At 37.6% G+C, this 20,814-nt stretch overlaps 2 protein-coding genes and 1 long non-coding RNA gene across 4 annotated transcripts; 1 reads left to right on the forward strand and 2 right to left on the reverse strand.

The window, feature by feature from the left end:
• Window positions 1-3,885: 3,885 nt before the first annotated feature.
• LOC4325992 (transcription factor MYB62) lies at window positions 3,886-5,592 on the reverse strand. 2 transcript variants are annotated; one of them, XM_015778204.3, is made up of 3 exons: window positions 5,412-5,592; window positions 5,195-5,312; window positions 3,886-5,087 (listed from the first exon to the last, which is right to left on the reverse strand). In XM_015778204.3, the coding sequence occupies exons 1-3, from the start codon at window positions 5,590-5,592 to the stop codon at window positions 4,346-4,348; spliced, it is 1,041 nt and encodes a 346-aa protein (XP_015633690.1). In that variant the 3' UTR covers window positions 3,886-4,345. The 2 variants fall into 2 exon arrangements, with proteins under 2 accessions (XP_015633690.1, XP_015633684.1); XM_015778198.3 differs by having other exon boundaries at window positions 5,183-5,312.
• On the forward strand, window positions 5,081-5,649 carry LOC136355173 (uncharacterized). Its single transcript, XR_010739337.1, has 2 exons — window positions 5,081-5,265; window positions 5,378-5,649. It is a non-coding gene; the product is annotated as an uncharacterized lncRNA (long non-coding RNA).
• Window positions 5,650-17,347: 11,698 nt separating this feature from the next.
• Window positions 17,348-20,741, reverse strand: LOC4325993 (endonuclease 2). Its single transcript, XM_015759003.3, has 9 exons — window positions 19,008-20,741; window positions 18,759-18,933; window positions 18,551-18,658; window positions 18,405-18,460; window positions 18,229-18,312; window positions 17,987-18,079; window positions 17,848-17,915; window positions 17,685-17,758; window positions 17,348-17,581 (listed from the first exon to the last, which is right to left on the reverse strand). The coding sequence occupies exons 1-9, from the start codon at window positions 19,128-19,130 to the stop codon at window positions 17,487-17,489; spliced, it is 876 nt and encodes a 291-aa protein (XP_015614489.1). The 5' UTR covers window positions 19,131-20,741; the 3' UTR covers window positions 17,348-17,486.
• Window positions 20,742-20,814: the final 73 nt, after the last annotated feature.

The following is a 20,814-nucleotide window of genomic DNA, read 5'->3' on the forward strand; positions in this document are numbered from 1 at the left end:
TACTTTTGCCTTTGCTTACAGGCAAGTGCTACTAGGAATAAGTGGAAAATTTGACTTTATTGAGCTAGAAGATGGATTTGATATGACAAGGACTCAGAGCAAGTCTCATCCACTGCACACAAAGAAACAAAAGAAACCTAGGTTGCTTATAATTGCAAACATTAATGAGTTAATTAGCTGCCTTTTCTATTTCGTTCTTGAGTGTCATTTTTCTTCAGTAATGTTACGTTAATGCTGCAAAACATGCATGCTAGCTAGGTGTACTGTATATGTAGACTATGGTACAATATATAGCTATAGCTCCCTATTTTAGCTTTGATGAAGCATTGTTAATCATTTTGCAGAATGAATTATTCCTGAAAATTATTGTATATGTTTGATCCGAATTTCGTTTTGCATTCACACATGCATGTGAATGGATATTAAAGTTTGCATGGTTGGCTTATAGTATATCTATGTGGCCTTCTTTTTAAGATTAAATATTCACCGAATTATTAAAATAAATTAATTGTTTTACGCTTTAAAAATAGGTGTATGAGAAAAATGCGTCCTCTATATTTTATTACTTAGACCACTTTGTTTTAAGCTTAATTTTTAAAATATTAATTTTTATCTTTATAAACAAGAAGATTTTCTCAAAAAAGAAGTGTATTAATATAATCATTAACGATAATCTACTCAATAATCTAAATCAAACGTTACATACCATATACTCCTACTAAAGCAAAAGCAAAACGGTGTAGTTATGAAATACTCCCTCCGTCTCAAAATATAAGCAATTTTAGCATAGTGACAAATCAAACATTTTTAACTTTAACCATTAATAGCAACAAAATTAAAAAAAAATCAATCATGTAAAATTAATGTTACTAGATTTATCGTTAAACAAATTATCATAATATGCAACTCTTTTTATTTAAAATATATTATTTTTATAGATATTATTGGTCAAAATAACATTTCGGAGGGAGTAAATGAACAGGTAGGTACTCCAGGACGCATAGCGGTACCCTGCAAAAAAATTGGACATGTGTGTTTGTCCGTGTCGGTCAACATGAACAAGCAAGGAGACATGGCCTGCCCCTTGAAGAACCCCCCTCCCTCTAGCTCTGTCCATTCTGCAAACAGTCGCCGAACGAAAGTTATACGTGCATGGAGACTTGATGCATGGCCGGAATATTTCTGTGTTTGTCAGATCAGGTCTGATTGATCACCAGCTGCTTCTCTCTCTCTAGCCTTACTACTCCCTCCTCCCAAAAATAACTGCAGCCATGGTTTTCCGCGCCCAACTTTGACCACTCGTCTTATTTGAAATTTTTTATTAAAAACATAAGTCACGAGTAAAGTAGTACTCATGTTTTATTATCTTATAACAACAAAATTGCTAATTATAAAAAAATTTCAAATAAGATAGATAATCAAGGTTGGGCGCTGAAACTCATGACTGCACTTATTTTGGGACGAAGTCAGTACTCGTATACTTCATCCGTCTTATAAAAAGACCAACCTAATATCGAATGTAATAATCTATCTGTTCAGATTTATAATACTAAAATACGTTACATATCTAGTACTAGTAAATTAGTTTTTATGAGAAGAAGAAAGTATATCATAGATGAACCATATATTTGTGTTTTGGATGTATGCTTGCATGCACACATTACATCCTACGGTTGTAGCGCCATATATCAGCACTGTTTGCAGAACAAAATCCTGTCAGTGATCGAGCGTCTCTAGCTACGTACAGATATGCATGGGGGCCTTTGTTGGAATCCGATGGACAATATATAACGTTAAAGAGAAGATAACATGTGTCAAGCAAGCTTTAATTTGACGGACGGGGCCTCTCTAGCTACATGGTGAGCATTCACTGGATAATTACTATATTTCTTCTAAAATATATATAGTAGTAATCTAGGATTAAATTAACGAGTACTACGAATTCGAATCTAGACAAACTCTTATTTGGTCCTAAATTACTAAATTTTGAGACGGGGAGAGAGTATATGTTAGAAAAGTATCATTAGTTGTGGTGAATGATGATGGAGTTGTGAGTGCAATTTGTCCATCAAGTATCGAATTCTATTGCTCACAATATGTACTCTGTGTAAATTTAATTACTACACTGAAAATTTATATTCATTACCTTTAATTAATACACTATATTCTTAAATCAATCTGAAGTGAAGCTCAGAAAAGATTATACATAATTAATTAATTCGATGTATATATGATTATTGTTGTTAGTTTTCAAGGTTTAAATTCAACAAAAAGTAATGTTTTCAGCAGCAGCAATTAATATATAAATGTATTTTAATGATATGGGAAATATTAATGTTAGTCAAATATACATCAATATTGTTTAGGACTGTATCACATATATATATTTGTTACAAAGTTTTAACGAAATATTATTAAATATTTCCTTAAAACTATCTGATCCCCACGTAATTAATTAGATTAACTTAATTTCTATATCACGTGTTCTGATTCATGTAGTCAAGTCCTGGAGAGGAAAAAAGAATCTCCCTTAAATTAGTATGCACCTATCAACGCTCTTCCTTTCCCATTCTATCAAAACGCTTTTAATTTTTTTTTCTCGCCGGCCATTCTCTATCAAATGCCATGTCCCACATCCTTTAAGAGGAAGTCTACTAGCACAGTGCCCTTGAAAGCTCCAGGAGTCTTATCAAAGCAAAAATTTCAAGTTGGAATCATCTCTAGCTATAGCACTTTCTTTCTCCACCTTTCTCCATCCATATAAATATATACAACATATATTTAGGAGAAATGGATGAGATATCCATATGATTGTAAAATTGTTCCCTCTCTGGCCCGTTAGATTTGATGTGACGATATGTTACATCCATCGTCGTTTTCCATCTAGAGTACGACTGGCAATTTTTCTCAGAAAGAAGCATGATTGGAAAAGATATATTTAATAACTACATCCTAGGTTATATAGAGCAACAAACTTAAATTCTAAGTCAAATCATTAATTATCTAACATGGTAGTATTATCTCAATAATGTACGCATCAAAAGAAAACAAGTTTTACTCCTTCCATGTCATAAAAACATGTTTCAAGTCAAACTTAATGTGAACATCAATATTTTAAAAATATTTAGTTAGATGTATGAAAACTATATTTGTAGACATGTACATATATAGCATGATAATTTTATCAGGGTTTATAGGTCAAATTTGTACGTGGGACACCATGCATGTTCATGTGTAAAATGACATGTTTTCATGACTGAAGGGAATAACTGATCGAACTCATGTATATTCATTTGTTTAAAAAACATATATGGACAAAATGTACCTGAAATTGTATCACTAGCCTAGCTATATATACTTCAGAATGTCTATCTAGTGTGGCAACTTGTGATAGCAAACCACACATATATAACAATAACAACCCTCTAGCTCATTGTTGAGTTCTTCTGGAAAGTAGCGTGGCGACGCGTTTGTGTGCTCTACTTGTTAAATTTCCCAAATTTGCACAACTCAATTTGAGTTTTATTGGTAACCCTCTTCTCTTCTTCTAATATATTGACGTGCAATTCTTTTGCGCGTTTGCAGAAAAAAGTTTTATTGGCAACCACACATATATGTAGATCGAGATCGAGATAGCCATCTCAAAGCGACATGTCATTGCCGACTTTCCCTAGCAAGAGAAAGCTAGCAAGCCAGAGAGAGGCATCTCACTCTCACACACACATCTATAGCTTGATTCTGACCCATATTGTTCCCATCTCCAGATGCAATTACAGCACACAACCCCACCAACATAAACGAGATCACTTGGAGACAACGACCTCTCCTTCGATGATCAATGCATATAACAACAAGATCTCTTTCACAAACCCAACAAATCAAAGCTAATTGAATCGCCTTTTAACAAGAACAAACAAAGAGAGAACACACATACGTACGTACACAATTACATTAACAAAGTACTACTACTAACAATAGTTACATGCACCATCGATCGATCAACCACTACAAGAAGCTAGCTAGCTCTAGCTAATATGTTTAAACACATCTCAATAATATTCTCTCCATCGATCGGAATCATCACGCTATTGATCATCTTCTACTTTTGATTTTTGCTTGATCGATCACTAGTACTTCTATCTTGATCGATATGATGGAACAACTCATCCATTAGCTAATGTGACAGCATCATCAACATCATCATCATGATCATCATCTCATCTCGCTTTAATGGAGAGACATCACAAGAAGCAACTTACCATCTCATCTATCCATGATCCATCCATCCACTTAGCCTTTAGCTACAGCTAAGCTCAGCTGGATACGTAGCTACCTAGCTAGCTAGCTAGATTCCTCCTCCCCACTCGCCGAGCTTTCTCGCCGCCGCTTGGCACACCTCGTCGGACCTCCACGTGTCGCCGCCGTCCATGGCGCCGCCGCAGTAGTTGTAGCTGCCGGCGTTGCCGGAGGCGGTCATCATCGTCATCATGGCGCTGCCGGTGCAGCTGGAGTTGAGGTAGTCGAGGAGCGTCGAGTCGGAGTAGTACTCGGCCGGACCAAGGTCCAGCCCGTCGAGGCTGAGGCTTCCCAGCGCCGACGCCGAGTCGACGAACACGCCGGCGGCGCCGTCGTCGAGCTCGCCGGAGGACTGCATCTGCTGGTCCCATCTCAGCTCGGAGAAGCAGGGCAGCGGCTGGAACGCCGCCGCGGCCGCCGTCGAGCCGGCCGACGTCGACGTGCTCGGGCTCGGGTCGATGTGGTGGTGGTACACGTTGTTCGGGACGACGCACGCCGTTGCTGCTTCTGCTTGCTGCAGGTGGGTGTCGAAGTCGAACGGCGAGGAGGAGGCGGTGGCCATGGCGGCGTGGTGGTGGAGTGGCGGTGGCGGCGGCGGAGTGGGGTCGGTGGCTGCTCCGGCCATCTTCTCGAGGAGGCGAGGCATCCAATAGCAGCGGACGGCGTCGCGGAAGACGGTGCTGTTGGCGTCGACCTTGAGCTGCCTGGCCTGCTTCTGCACCCTCGTCCTCCAGTAGTTCTTGATCTCGTTGTCCGTCCTCCCCGGCAGATGCTGCGCTATCCTCGACCACCTGATCAATCAAATTAACCAATCGATCTTGATCAGAGATAATTGATTTTGATTGATATATATGTGCAGATTGATCAAATCAATATGTATACCTACCTGTTTCCCCACCTGGAATGGAGCTCAAGAATGAGCAGCTGCTCCTCCGGCGTCAGATTCCCGCGCTTTATGTCAGGCTTGAGGTAGTTGAGCCATCTTAGCCTGCAGCTCTTGCCCGTCCTCTTCAACCCTAATCGATTAATTAACCCAAATTTGTTCAAGATTGATTGTACTTGACCTAGATGCCATGGTTAGATCGATGATGATTGCAGAGTGACGGAGGACTCACCGGAGCAGCGGGCGAGGAGATTCCAGCGGCCTTCGCCATGGCAGGCAATGTAGTTCATGAGGAGGTTGTCTTCCTCGAGGGTCCATGGTCCTCGCCTCAGCTCCATCATCTCCTCTGCCATGGCCTCCTGCTGCTGCTTGCTCATCACTCCCATGGGCCCTGCAACTCTCCTCTGCGACATTGCTGTCTACTACCTTTGCAGCAGCTGGGATATATAGCTATCTAGAGCTTCTTCTTCTACTACTAGTAGTATAAATGTTGTTGGTCAGTTGGTGGATTGGATGATGAGGTCGATGTATGATCCCCTTGGAGGGTGCAACTCATACAACCATATATATAGCCATGTACCTCCACTAGCTCTCACTAGCTTAATTAGCTTGCCCCTTAACTACTCTCTCAACTCTCAACTCTCTAGGAGATCAATTAGGGAAGAAAAGAATGGAAGAGAGCAAGCACAAGTAAGTACAAGAGAAGAGGGAGGAGAGATGCATATGGCCTAGCTGCAGAGAGAGAGAGAGAGCTAAATTAAGTTATTATTGGTGGCTGCTTGAGATCAATATATATATATATATATATATATATATATATATATATATATATATATATATATCCCTTTTATAATGACTTGTGGCAATCATATGAAGGGAATTTTTGAGGGGGCATGCATGCAACTGCCCCTAATCAAGACTGAAAAGTACTACTACTTGTAGGAAGAAGAGGGGTACATTTTAATTTGGTGGGTTAATTAGCTTCTTGGGGGAGAAGAGAAGGAAGAGGAGAGGAGAAAGCCAAGTGCGTTGTTACACACCAAAAGGTCAGGGCAATCTGTCAAAGCTTCCATCTTTTTCTATGGAATGAGAGAGAGAGAGAGAGAGTGAGAGAAGAAATAGTGCCCAGTACTGATCTTTAGATTCTCTCCTACATGAAGCGTGTTTGACTGAACAATTTGTCATCCCTCTTGCAGCACTGTGTTAGGATTAGACGAGAGAGGGAGAGTGGGATGGAGAGATGACCAAATTGTTGGATGCACACATTGGTGAACCACACACCTCTCCACGATCTCCTTTTGCACTGCAAAAAAAAAACAGTAATGCAAAACGTTATTCTTTTTGTTTCTTTTGGAATATATATTATCCTTTTGTGATAAGCTCAAATCCCAAATAGAGACATGTACATATACATATGCATGCATGGGTTTTTATTTATTGATATTACACCAAATCATTGGTATGTTTTCGAAAGCTACCACACTTTATGGTATAGTGAAATGCAAATGTGTCTCCACGCATGCAACTACCTGCCTATGGGCCTATGGCACTTAACCATGCGTTCAATCAGAATAATTATCTGTTTCATAATTAATTATTTACTACCAGTTTGAACTAGAATTATTTGCCAGATGAGGTACGGTCTACTTCAAGCAAAGAATAAGCAATCAATCAGCGAGACTTGTGCTTGCAAAGCAAATAGCTTTGTAGTTCTTTCTCCCGAAAAGCCAATGAAACACTAAACTTTGGAGACAGCACCCTGGTAAGTAAGCAAAGATTAGGTAGGAATGCCTGTATAAGTTCCTAGGATAATCATATAAAATATTCGTAGGACCTAATGATTCTTGACCTAACTGTCTGCATGCCGACCGGTTAAAATGTTCAATTCAAATGTTTAGCTTAAATAGTTTGTGCGTGATGTTGGCACAGTTGCATGCATACCATGGTGTGTAGTCAAATACTTGCAATTAATCTTAATATTTGCCGCATCTAAAGTGTCAGTTTTGCGGCTTCCCTTGACCGAATTTTCAGAAGTACAGTCACTGTTAAGTTGGAAAAGAATCAATTCAAACATGCATGTCCTTGAAACATATAATCAATTGAAAGGTCATTGAATTATACTATATGAATACCCCGTTGTGTTGCTGCCGGAAATTAAGTTACATAATATGTATAAATAAGATGCAATATAATTATTAAAACTAAAACAAATTGATACTTATGAATTTTGAGCCTAAAAATGATTGAGATTGCATGGTGTTATGAGAGAAGAAAGAAGAGATAATTTGAACTATGGATCTATCAGCCAAAGGCTAGAAATAATTAGGGTGATGTGGCTTAATGAGAGAAGAGAGAAATAGCATTAACTATACTTAGTGGGGATGAACTATATAAGTATATAGGATTTGAGCACACATGTCAAAAAGATGACAAGTGAATAATTTACAATAGACTTGTTGCATGATATATTTAACATGTATAGGAAATAGATGAAGTGTAGGCATTCTTGTTATCTTGCTATTAATGGTGCAAACAAAAAAAATCGAATAAAGCCTAAGCCATGCATATTTTTCATGAAAAATACAATTTTATTGGAATTTGTAAATATATTAAGATATAAATAAGTGGTCCGATAATGTTTGTGTGAGACCAGACCAATGTCTAAATCAATACGTATTTGTGATCGGATCGAGTAATTCTAGCACTAGTACGTGTAAGTTCTCATATGAGCCATACTACGGTGCTCTCTGTTGGTAGTAAAAAGCAATATGAACCGTTGTTCTCATTTGGTTGAAGGGTTTAGATTTATTTGTACTACCACTTCAGTTAGCGGTATTAGAAATGTGGAGGTGCATTATTATAAAAAAAAGTGTGGAGGGATATAATCAACATTTAGCAATGACGACTAGACCTTTTTTTCAACTTTTTTTTTGGCTTTTTCGATGGAATATAGGTGTGAGCAATGCCAGCGGAATGGATGACCAAATAATAGATCTAGAAAAAACATAAATAACAAAGTTACCTCTAATCATTGTATTGGTAAATTACTAATTTATTCTTAATAATGAACGATTATGATCATTTGGTAATTTCTCTTTTAGAGCACGGGAACATTGCTCTTTTTCATATATGTTAGTTAATTATTAGAGAAAATAATTGTAAATGAGGAAGAAATTAACATACACTAGCTCGCATAATAGTTTTAGCGTATCTGCAATTGGTTACGCTAAGTTATAACCTTTGGTCCATTAAACATCATCATATCGTTACTCACAAAGTTCTCTTTTATATGCTTCCTTGCAAAAAAAAAAGGGAGTTCTCAAAAAAAAAAGGGAGTTCTCTCTTTTATTTGCGGCCTTTTTTTCAACAGAAGCACGATAAAGCTAACAATAATTCATAAACATGTAACTTTGAAAGAAACCTACACAAGTACAATAAACTATACTAGTACACCACTAGCTAGCCATGAGTTAGCTAGCCATGAGTTAGCGATCACTCATATGTACACAAATATAAAGGATTCTAGTATTTGAAATATGTTAGCAATTATATGGGTTTCTAATACTATTTCTCTTACCCAACCGTCCCTCTCATTTAAGTTTCACCTAATGTTACCCCTAACCATCCTTCCATGCATCCCCATCCACCCCTTATTTAGTAAGGAGCATCATAGGCCTTGTTAAGTTAGGGAAAAATTTTGTGTGTGGTTGTCACATCGGATATATGGACACACATTGAAAGTATTAAACGTAGTCTCATAACAACACAAATTACAGATTCCGCCAGGAAACTGTGAGGCGAATTTATTAAGCCTAATTAATCCGTCATTAGAAAATGTTTACTGTAGCACCACATTGTCAAATCATGGTGCAATTAGACTTAAAAGATTCGTCTCGCAATTTACACTCAAACTGTGTAATTGGTTTTTTTTCACATTTTATACTCCATACATGTGTCCAAACATTCGATGTGATGGGTGAAAAGTTTTTGTTTTGGGAATAAAAAAGGCCATAGTATGTATAAAAAGAAATTTTACAATCCTTAAATGATACCGAAATTTTTAGAACAAATACCCGTAGCTCCTAGTTTTGAAGATATCGAGAGGCACCAAATTTTACACTGGAAATATGGTACCTCCCAGTACCTACTCAAGAACTGTAAAATCAGTCATGTTCTAAAAATCTCCGTTCGTTACCTCCCGTTCCCAACTTTCCTCCCTCATTTTCCGTGTGCACGTTTTTTAAACTGCTAAACGGTGCGTTTTCTTAAAAAAAAATTTCTATACGAAAGTTGCTTAAAAATCATATTAATCCATTTTTGAAAAAAAAGTAAATACTTAATTAATCATCCGCTAATCGCTGCTCCGTTTTTCGTGCCATGGAGTGAGGGTTCCCAACCCTCGCTCCCGAAGGCAGCCTTATTTGATGACTCAACTTTTCCTTTAGAAACTTGGTTGTTTGAGATCACAATGAATGGTGTTTCGACTTCTCCGCACTATAAGTCTAGCTATCTACGCACCCCATTTGAGACATCGACTTTAATCTTTTCAAATACATATTTTCTCCATTAGTGCTTAATTAACCATCAGTTCTATATAGTATAATTTATCTTTATTGTGATGTCTATGATTGTTGTAACATCATATATATATTTCGGGTCCTTTTTGTCATTGACAATATTTTCAAATACATATTTTCACCATTCGTGCTTAATTAATCATCAGCTGTACATATAATTAATCTTTATTGTGATGTCTATGATTGTTGTAACATCATAGATATTTCGGGTCCTTTTTGTCATTGACAGTGGCTATATATGCTCATCAGCTAGGATATAAAAGTATATAAATATGATTTTAGATCTGTCCAGTCGTGTTACTCATGCATAAACTTGATTAATTATTGCCTATAAATGGACCAACCTATATATCTAGGGTGCTGATTGATCAAGAACTCGAGATAATTCTACTTGAAAGTAACAAACAACAACTAGGAGGATACGCTCAAAAGAAGAGAAAAAATTACATTGGTGGTCCAAATTTTAACACTTGCAAATATTGTACCAGCTGGTAAGCTTTTCCTATGGACCACGCACTAATACCATGGCAAACAAGTGATTATCCATATGGACCACATAATGATCGTTGCATTAGCTCACAAACTACTAGAAAGAACAAAATTATTGTAAATTTAGTTACACATGCATGAGCCAGTTAACGGCATGATTAGCCTTTCTAGAAAAACAACATATGTAGCACACCGTTTTATCTTCCTTGTCATTTTGGAGAACGATGTAGTCAAGAAAACTTGTATTTTCCATTATTGTTTCTAATCATTATATGATATAAAAACTATTAAATATTTTATATGTGATGAATCCAAACATTTCTCTAGATATTTGTCATCGAAGTTTGCAGGGTTGAATAACATTTTCTAGTATGTCCTAAATTCTATTTGAGACAGATCAAAGTAGATCATTTTTTTTTCAGTAGTGCATATATATAGTAAATTCCTCATATATATGCTAAACCAAATGTTACTCTTGTATGATAGTATTAATTATTTCATTTACAATTTTATATACTCAATCTATCTGAAACTACCAGCTAACTTTTATGCACCCTTCTTGTTTCGCCTTCATATCTCATCCTTTAATTTCATCCTTCCCATTCTAAAACCAAGCTTCAAATATTGGCAAGAAAGGGAACAGTAAAATTTTGGATGCCATATTAAGAAAAATAAATGTCCGTACGTACGCCACATGATGAATTTGTCCTTGTTTTTTTTTCCTTTGGCATGTACTTGCAAGTTTCATCTAACTCATGGTCCTTAAATAGTCCACAAGTCCTAACCATTCATCGTCACTTGCGGTTAAATTAATTACGTACCCAACTTGCAACAGAATTCATGTGCAAGATCTATGAACATAGTATAGCCATGCTCTATATAGTTTTGTGTATATATAGTAGTCCTTAATTAGTTTTCTGTTATCCTATCATATATATTATATTGCATCATATCATATTATAATAATTATTAAGTTAAGGTAAAAGAGAAACTCTCTGCCTATGCTCTCTAGGACATAAGCTAGTTACCATGCATGTTTAGTAAGGGAAAGAAAAATATACAGTTGACTGTGATGTGGGTCCATACGACATAATGCATGCACTATATTTAATAAAGAGTACACATCAAATTTGTAGGAATCTTAATTTTGGATTAAAATTGTTCAAAAAAAAGAGAGAGTCCATGCATGTCAAATGACAGTAAAAGAGCGAGTGAAATAAATTAACCTGCAATCTCATTTCCATATATATAAATTCCAAAGTAAATTCTCTAGCTAAAATAATGTGAGTATATTTTGGAACTACAATTACTATAACTAGTCCTTGCAATTGTGAAAGAAATTCGACAAGTTTTGTGTGCGATTACGCGGGTGATGTATGTGTGCGTGCACACACACCGCCGCCACCACCACGCACTCACACCACACTCACACCACACTCACACACCACAATCCCTAAGCAACGCTCAAATAGATGAAGACCAATGGTATATCCCTAGCAACACTAATTTCTATGTAAAGTTTACTAGCGTGTGTAATATTCGTGAGGTTTTAACAAATCATAAGAATGATCGTATAGACATAAGTCTTAATTTGCATGGTCCAATCACCTTGTATTGTTAACTAGTCTGTGCATATTTACTTCTAATTTTGTAGGTCCTAATGGGAGTTTATCAGCTACTAAACTCAAACTGTTTCTTAGGGAAAAAAAACAGGTCAATGTTGTTGCTAGACAAATTTAAAGTGTTTGTATCTATAATTAGTGTTGTAGGAAAAAGTTGATTAGATGTATACATATATGTACCCTCTATAACTTAACTAATTGCTCCTCACTAATGACATTTTTTTCTCTTCTCTCACCAAACTTATTTTCTTGTAGTGACTAGTCAAATGTGCAAATTATAAAAAACATGTGATGTCATACTATTTAACTATAAAGCAAATTTATCTCGCACCACCTCATGTTTACCATTGTGATGCAGCTTTAACCTAATGTTGCAACGCACGGGGTTTACATGTAGTCATATGGGCGATTATGTAAATTGACTAATCAATTATCGGCAAACCGGAGATGCAAACTAAGTGGTAGCTTGACTAAGTAATTAACTGCGAGGAAAGGTGAAATTATCGCAATCAAATATCTTTGTATGGGAATTCAAAATTAAAAATATTGTCACACAGAACAGATAGTTAAGGATACCCTAGCTTGTGCTTAATAGGATTGAGTAAGTGAAGGTGGGGGGAGGGACAGTAGGTCTGGTTTATGAGAAAAATTTGGGCGTCCCCTTAATATGATTCACTCAAGAGCATATATATATTGGGAAAGAAAATGGGGAAGAGAAAATCCATAGTCGTAGTTAAGAGCAGTTAGGTATAGCAGGGCATGTACAATGGCCACTGATAGAGTTGTAGAAAGTTCTTAGCCTTGCTAATTAGAAATGTTGCTTATATTGAAGAAAGAGAAAGAGGAGAGATAAAATATCGTTGCTATAATTAATAATGGCTAAGCAATAACTCTTAGCCTCAATCTATAAAATGGAAACTCGATTGCATTCGGATGACAAAAAGGAAATACTAGTAATGAAGAATTATTTTCTAGGTTAATGGTTAGAACCCTTCATGTCTCAATTGTTATAGGGGTAAAGTGAGACTATTATATATTCCTTAAGAATATTCCTTTGGCGCTCTATACTATTATGAAGCCCTGAAGATGAAAGGGTTGCTTAATTGTATCCTCCAACAAACAACTTGGTGAGTATATCCCAGTTGGTATTAAGAAAGCAATTGTTGTGCGTTGTATGTATAGATATGTCACGGCGTCATGTACGCATGCAATGCAACTCTCATCAATAAATTAATTACCATATGTATGTATGCATGCATGGCGATCTTTTTCGCAGTATACACACATGTCGTTAGCATGCATGGGAAGTCAAGCCCTGAACATCGATCGCCTCATGCATAGCAATGCTGAACAGTGTACAAGAAAAATGATCTAGGGAAATAATTAATAGAAACAATGCAGAGTAGTCATGAAATGTACTACCTCCATCTTAAAATACTTGTCGCTTTAAGTTCTTGTTTGTAACTTTTGATTATTCGTCTTATTCAAAACAATATAATTTTTTTATTTATTTTGTTTGTGACTTGTTTTATTATAAAAATAATTGAAGTATGACTTATTTTTTTTTAATTAGTAGTGTGGAACTTTTTCGCGAACAAACAAAAAGGATTACATTTCAATATATTCATTAATGTGGAATTGTGGATGCGCGATAATTACACAATGCTAGTTTGCAATGATATAGTTTGCTCCAAACTACAGTAAAACCAACAGTATGACCACTCAGCTAAACCATCTGAATTAAACACTGAATTTTATATGAAACATATACAGTGACTCCAATAAAAATTTTCCGTATTTCCAAACGATCGAAGCCTCAGCAACCAATAAATTAAAGGAGATCAAAAGCGGTTTACCACTACTGTAACACATGCTTAGCTGGTTGGGTTCTACGGTCGACACATGTCAAAGTTTCAGCTTCGATCAATCCCCTCCGAAAGCGATCGCCATTATTGGCCACACAGAAGCTTATTAGCTTAGCTACCTAGTAATCACATCGATCTCGATCTATCTCTTTTCAGTGGTGGATGCAACATGATCATGATAAAGCCATTAGCTAGCTAGCGATCGATGGAAAGGAGGTGAGATCGAGATCGACCATTAATTCCTTCTCCTACCTACAACTCGCCCCTGATCAATATGATCATCTTCCCTTAATTAATCAACGGATCGATGATCGAAATGATGCGTGAAAACAACACGTCGTCTCCACTTAATAACTTGCCTGGCTGCTTTTAATCTCACTCACTCAGTCGATCAGTGTGTGTGTGTGGTGGTTTGTTGATCTCATCATCTATCGATCGCCAGAGTCTAAGCCTACTCGTTTTAGGGTAGGTTACCTAGGCGCCTCTCCAGCGACGACGCCGCCACCGACGACGACGACCGCGACGACGGCGACGGCGAAGATGCAGAGATCAAGCTAGATGCATATATCGATCATGCACACACTTGCCTTGGCATGTGATTATATTGTTTACATCGTGGCATGCAAAAAATATGGATGAAATGACAACTCCAAGAATCGCAAACCTGAACACGCTACTTAATTCGATTATCGATCGTTAACTGCTCTTGCAGTCAGCTTGAATTGGTTGCTTATTCTCATCTAGCTAGCAATCTTGACTACTGTTACGTACGTATATCGATCGATCGATCTAGTTGGCCATCGAATATATGTCGATAATTATGACAATGGATGTGAGCTTAGATATATCTGGCCTTAATCATGCCCATCTCCTTTACATCGATCTTGACTAGCTATAGCTCTTTGCTTCGATACCCATCTCTCTCTCAGAGACACACACACACACATACACGTTCCAATTCTGCACGTTTCCACATTATTCCCGTGAGAATCGTATCAGAATATATTAATTCACACTGAACTTTTGATTAGGATTAATCCAAGTTAGCTAGCTCTAGAATAGGTGCAGAGAGATAAAGAGCTTTTTCACAGCACATAATCTTAACTAGGACCAAATTAAGAGAGAATTAGCTAGCTTCGTACTAGTATGTACATATATTGTGTGCATATGCTGGAAACTAAGAGATGATGCATCTGCCTAGTGCTAGCTAGCCAGCTATTATAATTAGGAGATTCATATTCCTTTCACATAATATACCACTCTAGCTAGGTAATAGCTATGCCTTAGGTCGACCTTTCATCCGAACAATTTTTAATCAACGTGTTTAGTTATATATAGTTATTAGTGGTGTTAATCTAGCAAGGCTAGCAACTTGTTGCGTACGTAAATCACCAAGGAAAACAACTAATCTTTTGCATTAATTTACCAATCGATGCGTCGACGGGTTAAACATATATACTAAATTATTGCACACTTACGACAACCTCCCATGAGAGGGAAAACAAGTGGTTTCTTGATGGATCAATCATGATTTATATAAAGTATAGAATACTAATATATCATCAATCGCATACACTAGCAACAGAATGAATTCGATCATCAGTTGCTAATTAATAGCTCCGCCTATCTCGCCGTGTTCTTGAGGTATTCCAGAATCTGGTAGTGTGTGAAACAGGAAAGCAATCTAGCGAGCACACATGATGCTTAGACGATTCTAATTAATTAATTAATAGTTAATTAATTAAGGCAGACGTGTTACGTCTGATTTTAACGGAATGCACGCACATTAATCAGTTGTTTAATTTGACACCCCACAACATACAGAGGCTTGGGCGCACCTGGCCGGTTTTGATGATTAATTCTCTTCCAATTAACCTCCAATCCATGCCAGAGACTTGACAAATTATTAATCTAATTTGTTTGTACGTGTGAGCTGGATGGTATTGTGTAAATAGGTTAATTAATTGCTAGTTGGGACTGAAACCAGCCAGGTTCATGCATGAGTACATATTGTTCATGCAAGTTACGAGTTTTGTAGGGAGGGAGGAGACATCAAACTGTACAATTCGACTACCTGTTGCAACGAAGAAAGATTAACTAATGCTCCTACGGATATATAGTTTGGTGAGTAGACTAAGCCATATGTTTTAAGTATAATGCCATATTGCCATCCATTCCATGGCATTGGGTCATCATGTGTGTGCACATGAAGCTGACGGCACCAACCGTCTACTAGTTGCTAAGCTAGCTACTAGTAGGAATTAATAGGAGATAGAGCAACATCATGTGTCTAAGTTGCTGTAAAACAATTGTAATTAATATTGAGTTCCTGCGGTAAGCTAATGCAAACTTCTTGTTTATGTTAATTATTAACTACCAGTACACCTAGAGTTTTTCTACGATTCTTCCTACCATAATTCATTGTACATTCCAAGTTATTGTAGTTTAACAGTACTTCTGGCACAATGTTGACACCTCCTCCATTTTTTTTACCTTTTTGACTTTCATGCATGGTATATTGGTATGAGAGATAGACTTTGAACATTATTTTTATATCTTTAATTAATATTTAATTAAAATATTACAATATTGCAGAAACGTTTCCAATGGCAAATTTAATGATATATTTTTCGTATAATAAATTTGGACAGTTTTAAACATATAATTCTAAAAAAATAGAGTTATGTTAGTCGTATGGATTTTGAGGTATCAAAAGAGAAAAAGGAAACCACCACATATAACGAAGCCAAACATGATATCACACCATATGAGATTAAAACTTAATGATAACAGGGAGCCACAATATTGATTGACGAGAGATTAGATCTGCTAAACCTTTACCTTTACGAGATATTTTTTACGTACACTCTCCCCTAAACTAGTATAATTACAATGTATCAAGATATTAATGTCCCCCGGCCGACCTACCTAGAGCGATTATTCTATTCTACAATTGTCATATACTAGTTATAAGAGATGGTGTCTCTCTCTATTTAAGAGAGACATATAGAGTCCTACTCTATTTTTAACAACTCCAAATCTTATTTTACAGCTACATTTGTACATATATTCGTATTCATCACACACTTTAATGTTTTTCTACATAGTCTTCCAAAGAGTGCAGAAAATTGGCCGCTGCTCTCAACGTGCCACTGCACTTGAAGTTTGTTTCGCCGCTGTACGTACATGGCTACAACAGAGTTCAATGAGAGAGTTTAATCAAGCATAAATATCTAGCGAGCTTAATAAAAAATGATTACCATATTTTAATTCACCGTGCTGCTTGTCGTTTAACGCAGATATCTACTTGTGTAAACATTCGAGTCCAAGGTTTCAATTTTTCTGCCAACAATTATTTTAGAGCAAAGTCCGAAGTTTCGGATGCTTTGCCGGCCTGCACAGATAACCATCAGGGCTGCAATGAAAAGGCCTTTTAACCACGTATTGAGATGTTTGGGCCGTATACTCTACGTCGTGAATCTAATGGGCTTAGCTCACATGAACTTTGGGCCGTAGGCGTATGTTTCTGCTCATCTTCTTTTTTCCCGATAATATAGAGCTATGGAAGATGCGCATGTACACTCACATATTTTGGAATAAGTCCCATTTCACACATGCTCAAGAATATATTTCGATTTATCATGACAAGGAAATAGTAAAATTGATCTCTCGAGATTTTGGCACACAGCAAAACAGAGAAAATAAAAATCTTCCTTCGAGAGAGAACTGTCTGATGTATGCAGTTCGTCTTCCTTTAACTGAATATTCTGTTCAGAGTGGCAGCTAATCTGACGCCGCCTTGCGCTAGCCTGAGATTCACAACCGGCAATCTGCTCCCGAAATATGCATCTGCAACAGCAGCAATCAAGAGCAATAAACCCGTGGTCAGGACATTTTCTGAAGTGTTTAACTCTGCATCAAACGTAAATGGCACTGCTAATGGTAGTATTACCTTCCAGGAGTGAATCTTCTGTCACGTCCTTGTACGCCCAGTCGCATGCTGCAGCGATGCTCTCAGATGCATACCTTGCATATATAGTTGTAATCAGTTACAGCCAGAAATCAATCAAGTTAAGTGGAAATTCAGAAATGAACTTTTGGATGTGAAAGCATACGTGTCTGGGCATGTGGTCTGGTTCTTGCTGCATTCTTCCCATCCTGGCACTCGTTGTGACCATTCTCCCTGAAACATCAAGCAGTAAGTAGATCGAGCTGCTAGTTGCCTCAAGCACACCAGAAAACCATTTTTCATACCGTTATATTCTGCATCAGTGCATCGACAAATTCAGCCACGCCTTCCCCATAGTAGTCGTTTTCTGCCGTTTTGATGATGTTGTCATCCCAAACCTGAACGACAATACCAAAGACAAAGGATTCCTAATTGATTTTGTCACAGTCATATCCATGCTTTATCTGATTTTTTTTTCTTTTGGGAAGTGGGATGCTAGTCTGAATGCTTTTTGCAGTGGGATGCTTAGTCTGAACATTGGACTTACATGGTGGAGAACAGTCTTCCTTGTATACCAGTGCACATCAATGGTGTTTCCTCCTTTATCGGAGGTAAACCCCACATGAAGCGGCTGTCATCTCCAAATGATTAAACACTAATTACTACACTAGTCTACTATACAAGTACTTACAGAGCGTACTAATCACATTTTTTTGGGTGTACCTGGTGGATGTCCCCCACAAAGTGTGCAAGGAACAGAAGTGCTTGTGTCAGGTTATCTGAAGAACTCAAGATCAGAAACTTATCATCAGCCTGAGACTAACAAGGCAAAAAAAATTGCAGAACTGAATTAAATGGAGCAGTATTACATTGAGTAGAAGGGGATGTTGCATCATAGGTGAGGAGCTGGGAGGTGTAGTTGTTGATGGCGCCGGCGACGCACCTCCCCCTGAAGCTATCCTCGTCCTTGCAGTCTCCTGACAATGCAACACAAGAAACCAACATGATGCATGCTGCTACAATGTGACAGCATGTCCATGCAAATTTCAGTCGAATTTGAGGACAAAATCAACAAACTGTCGTAGGTGTAGCTGCAGAGGTGGTCCGGGGTGTCGATGTAGTGGAGCGGCGCCGACCAGGGGTACCTGAGCTTGACGCCGTCGGCCCAGGAGCAGAGGCTGCTCAGGTTGCCCCCGGCGTACGACGGCAGCAGGCCCCTCACCGCCGCGGCGGCCGCGTCGCTCAGCCGGCCCTGCACGAGACGAGACGATCAGATGAAAGAAGGCGAGGAGCAGATCGAGGAAGAAGACGGAAGAATGTGCGTGCCTGCGCGATCTGGCAGACGATGAGATGGCCATGGATTCCCCAGGCGTGCGAGGGAGCAGGGAAGAGCGAGGAGAAGAGAAGCAGCAGCAGAAGGGGCAGCGTCGACATGATCGACTGCTGCATCCTGAATTCCTGATCGGATGCGAGGTAGAAGAAGCTAGCTAGACGATCGATCAGTATCAGTGCCTCGGTGATGGGGTTTTTAAGCGGGAATAGTGGGGTAGTTCCTACCTACCTGGTAGCGATCGGGTCGCCCCCCGCCCCCCCTCCCTCCCTCCACCTGTTTCCTTTTTTGGCACCTCATTACTTTCCTACTTTAGTAAATTTATGCATTTAAAGTTTATACACCTAAAGTTTACACATCTAAAGTTTAGAGACCAAAAGTTTATAAGTCAAAAGTTTATATATCCGATTCAAATTTGAATTTGAATTCAAATATTTTATATATATATATAGTATTTCTATACATCTAAAGTTTATACACATAAAGTTTATATACCTAAAGTTTATAAGTCAAAAGTTTATATATCCAATTTAAATTTGAATTTGAATTCAAATATCCGATTCAAATTTGAATTTAAATTCAAATATTTTTCATATATAGTATTTCTATACATCTAAAGTTTATACACCTAAAGTTTATATACCCGATTCAAATTTGAATTTGAATTATATTCAAATTCAAATTTGAATTTGGATTTGAATTCAAATATTTTCTATATATATTATTTCTATACATCTAAAGTTTATACACCTAAAATGTATAGATCCAAAGTTTATAAGTCAAAAGTTTACATGCCCAATTCAAATTTGAATTTGAATTCAAATTTTTTATAAATAGTATTTCTATACATAAATTTTTCTAACTTTTGTTTTTTAAAAAGTTTTGTGTGGTGTACTGTAGTAGAAAGAGAAGAAGGGGAGGAGGAAGGGGGGAGAGGAGGGAGGAGTATATAGTATAGGAGAGAGGCAGGGGAGTGATCGCTGGGTGGATGGAGGAGCGATCACCCACCCAATAGGAATTCCGGAATATTGTATCATTTCGCGCCATTATTTTAAGAAAGGGAAAGAGGATGAGGAATCTGTCGGAACTACGGAGCATGCACGGCCGGCAATCTCGTTCACACGCTGCTGAAAATTGAGGCCATGTTCATACCCATGCACACGCCTGACTACTGCTGGACCCTCCTGGTGCCATGTCCGTGCATTCACAGCAGTGTTTGTTATTCAGTGTGTGTGTTTTTCTCCTGCAGGATGAATGCAACAGCTAGCTGCATAGCTGTATTGCCCCTTTTTTTTCTATTAAGATACATATTTTACTCGTGGTTTCCATTAGTATACTTTTCAAAATGCTAAACAATACATTTTTTTGCAAAAAAAAAGAAATATATATATAAATTACTATAAAATATCAGATAAATCCATTTTTTAAGTTCAAAATAATTTAAACTTAATCAAGCTAATGATTTTCTCATTTTACATGTTTTACACTTAATCTTCATGTACAATGAACTCAAACAAAGCCAGTGTTGTCGTTGTATGAAAATCAGCCTCACCAATTGATTTCATGAGAAAAAAAATGGAGCAACAAATTTGGCAGGAGTAGCAATGTATCATGTCGTAGTCTGGAAATTTTCTCCGATAAAAACGCCAGAGACTGTTGTCGGCATGATAAAAATCTGTATAAAATTTATGGGCCGAAATTGCCCTCAGCATCACAAGCATCCGGCCCATCCGGATAATCTTGGCCCACTAGCCCAGCCCATGCCACCGCTACGTTACCTTCTCCTCTCGTGCTCTTTCTCCG

This window comes from Oryza sativa, chromosome 1 (assembly GCF_034140825.1).
Source record: "Oryza sativa Japonica Group chromosome 1, ASM3414082v1".
NCBI lineage: Eukaryota > Viridiplantae > Streptophyta > Magnoliopsida > Poales > Poaceae > Oryza > Oryza sativa.

What these genes read in the sequence shown, in the direction of transcription:
- LOC4325992 (XM_015778198.3), bottom strand. Translation starts at nt 5,592, where the DNA reads ATGTCGCAGAGGAGAGTTGCAGGGCCCATGGGAGTGATGAGCAAGCAG. An exon ending in TCTCCTCGCCCGCTGCTCCG is followed by an intron (nt 5,313 to 5,411) that starts GTGAGTCCTCCG and finishes TTAATCGATTAG; the next exon opens with GGTTGAAGAGGACGGGCAAG. An exon ending in CATTCCAGGTGGGGAAACAG is followed by an intron (nt 5,088 to 5,182) that starts GTAGGTATACAT and finishes TTGATTGATCAG; the next exon opens with GTGGTCGAGGATAGCGCAGC.
- LOC4325993 (XM_015759003.3), bottom strand. Translation starts at nt 19,130, where the DNA reads ATGCAGCAGTCGATCATGTCGACGCTGCCCCTTCTGCTGCTGCTTCTC. An exon ending in GGAAGACTGTTCTCCACCAT is followed by an intron (nt 18,080 to 18,228) that starts GTAAGTCCAATG and finishes ATTGTCGTTCAG; the next exon opens with GTTTGGGATGACAACATCAT. An exon ending in CAGACCACATGCCCAGACAC is followed by an intron (nt 17,759 to 17,847) that starts GTATGCTTTCAC and finishes TATATATGCAAG; the next exon opens with GTATGCATCTGAGAGCATCG.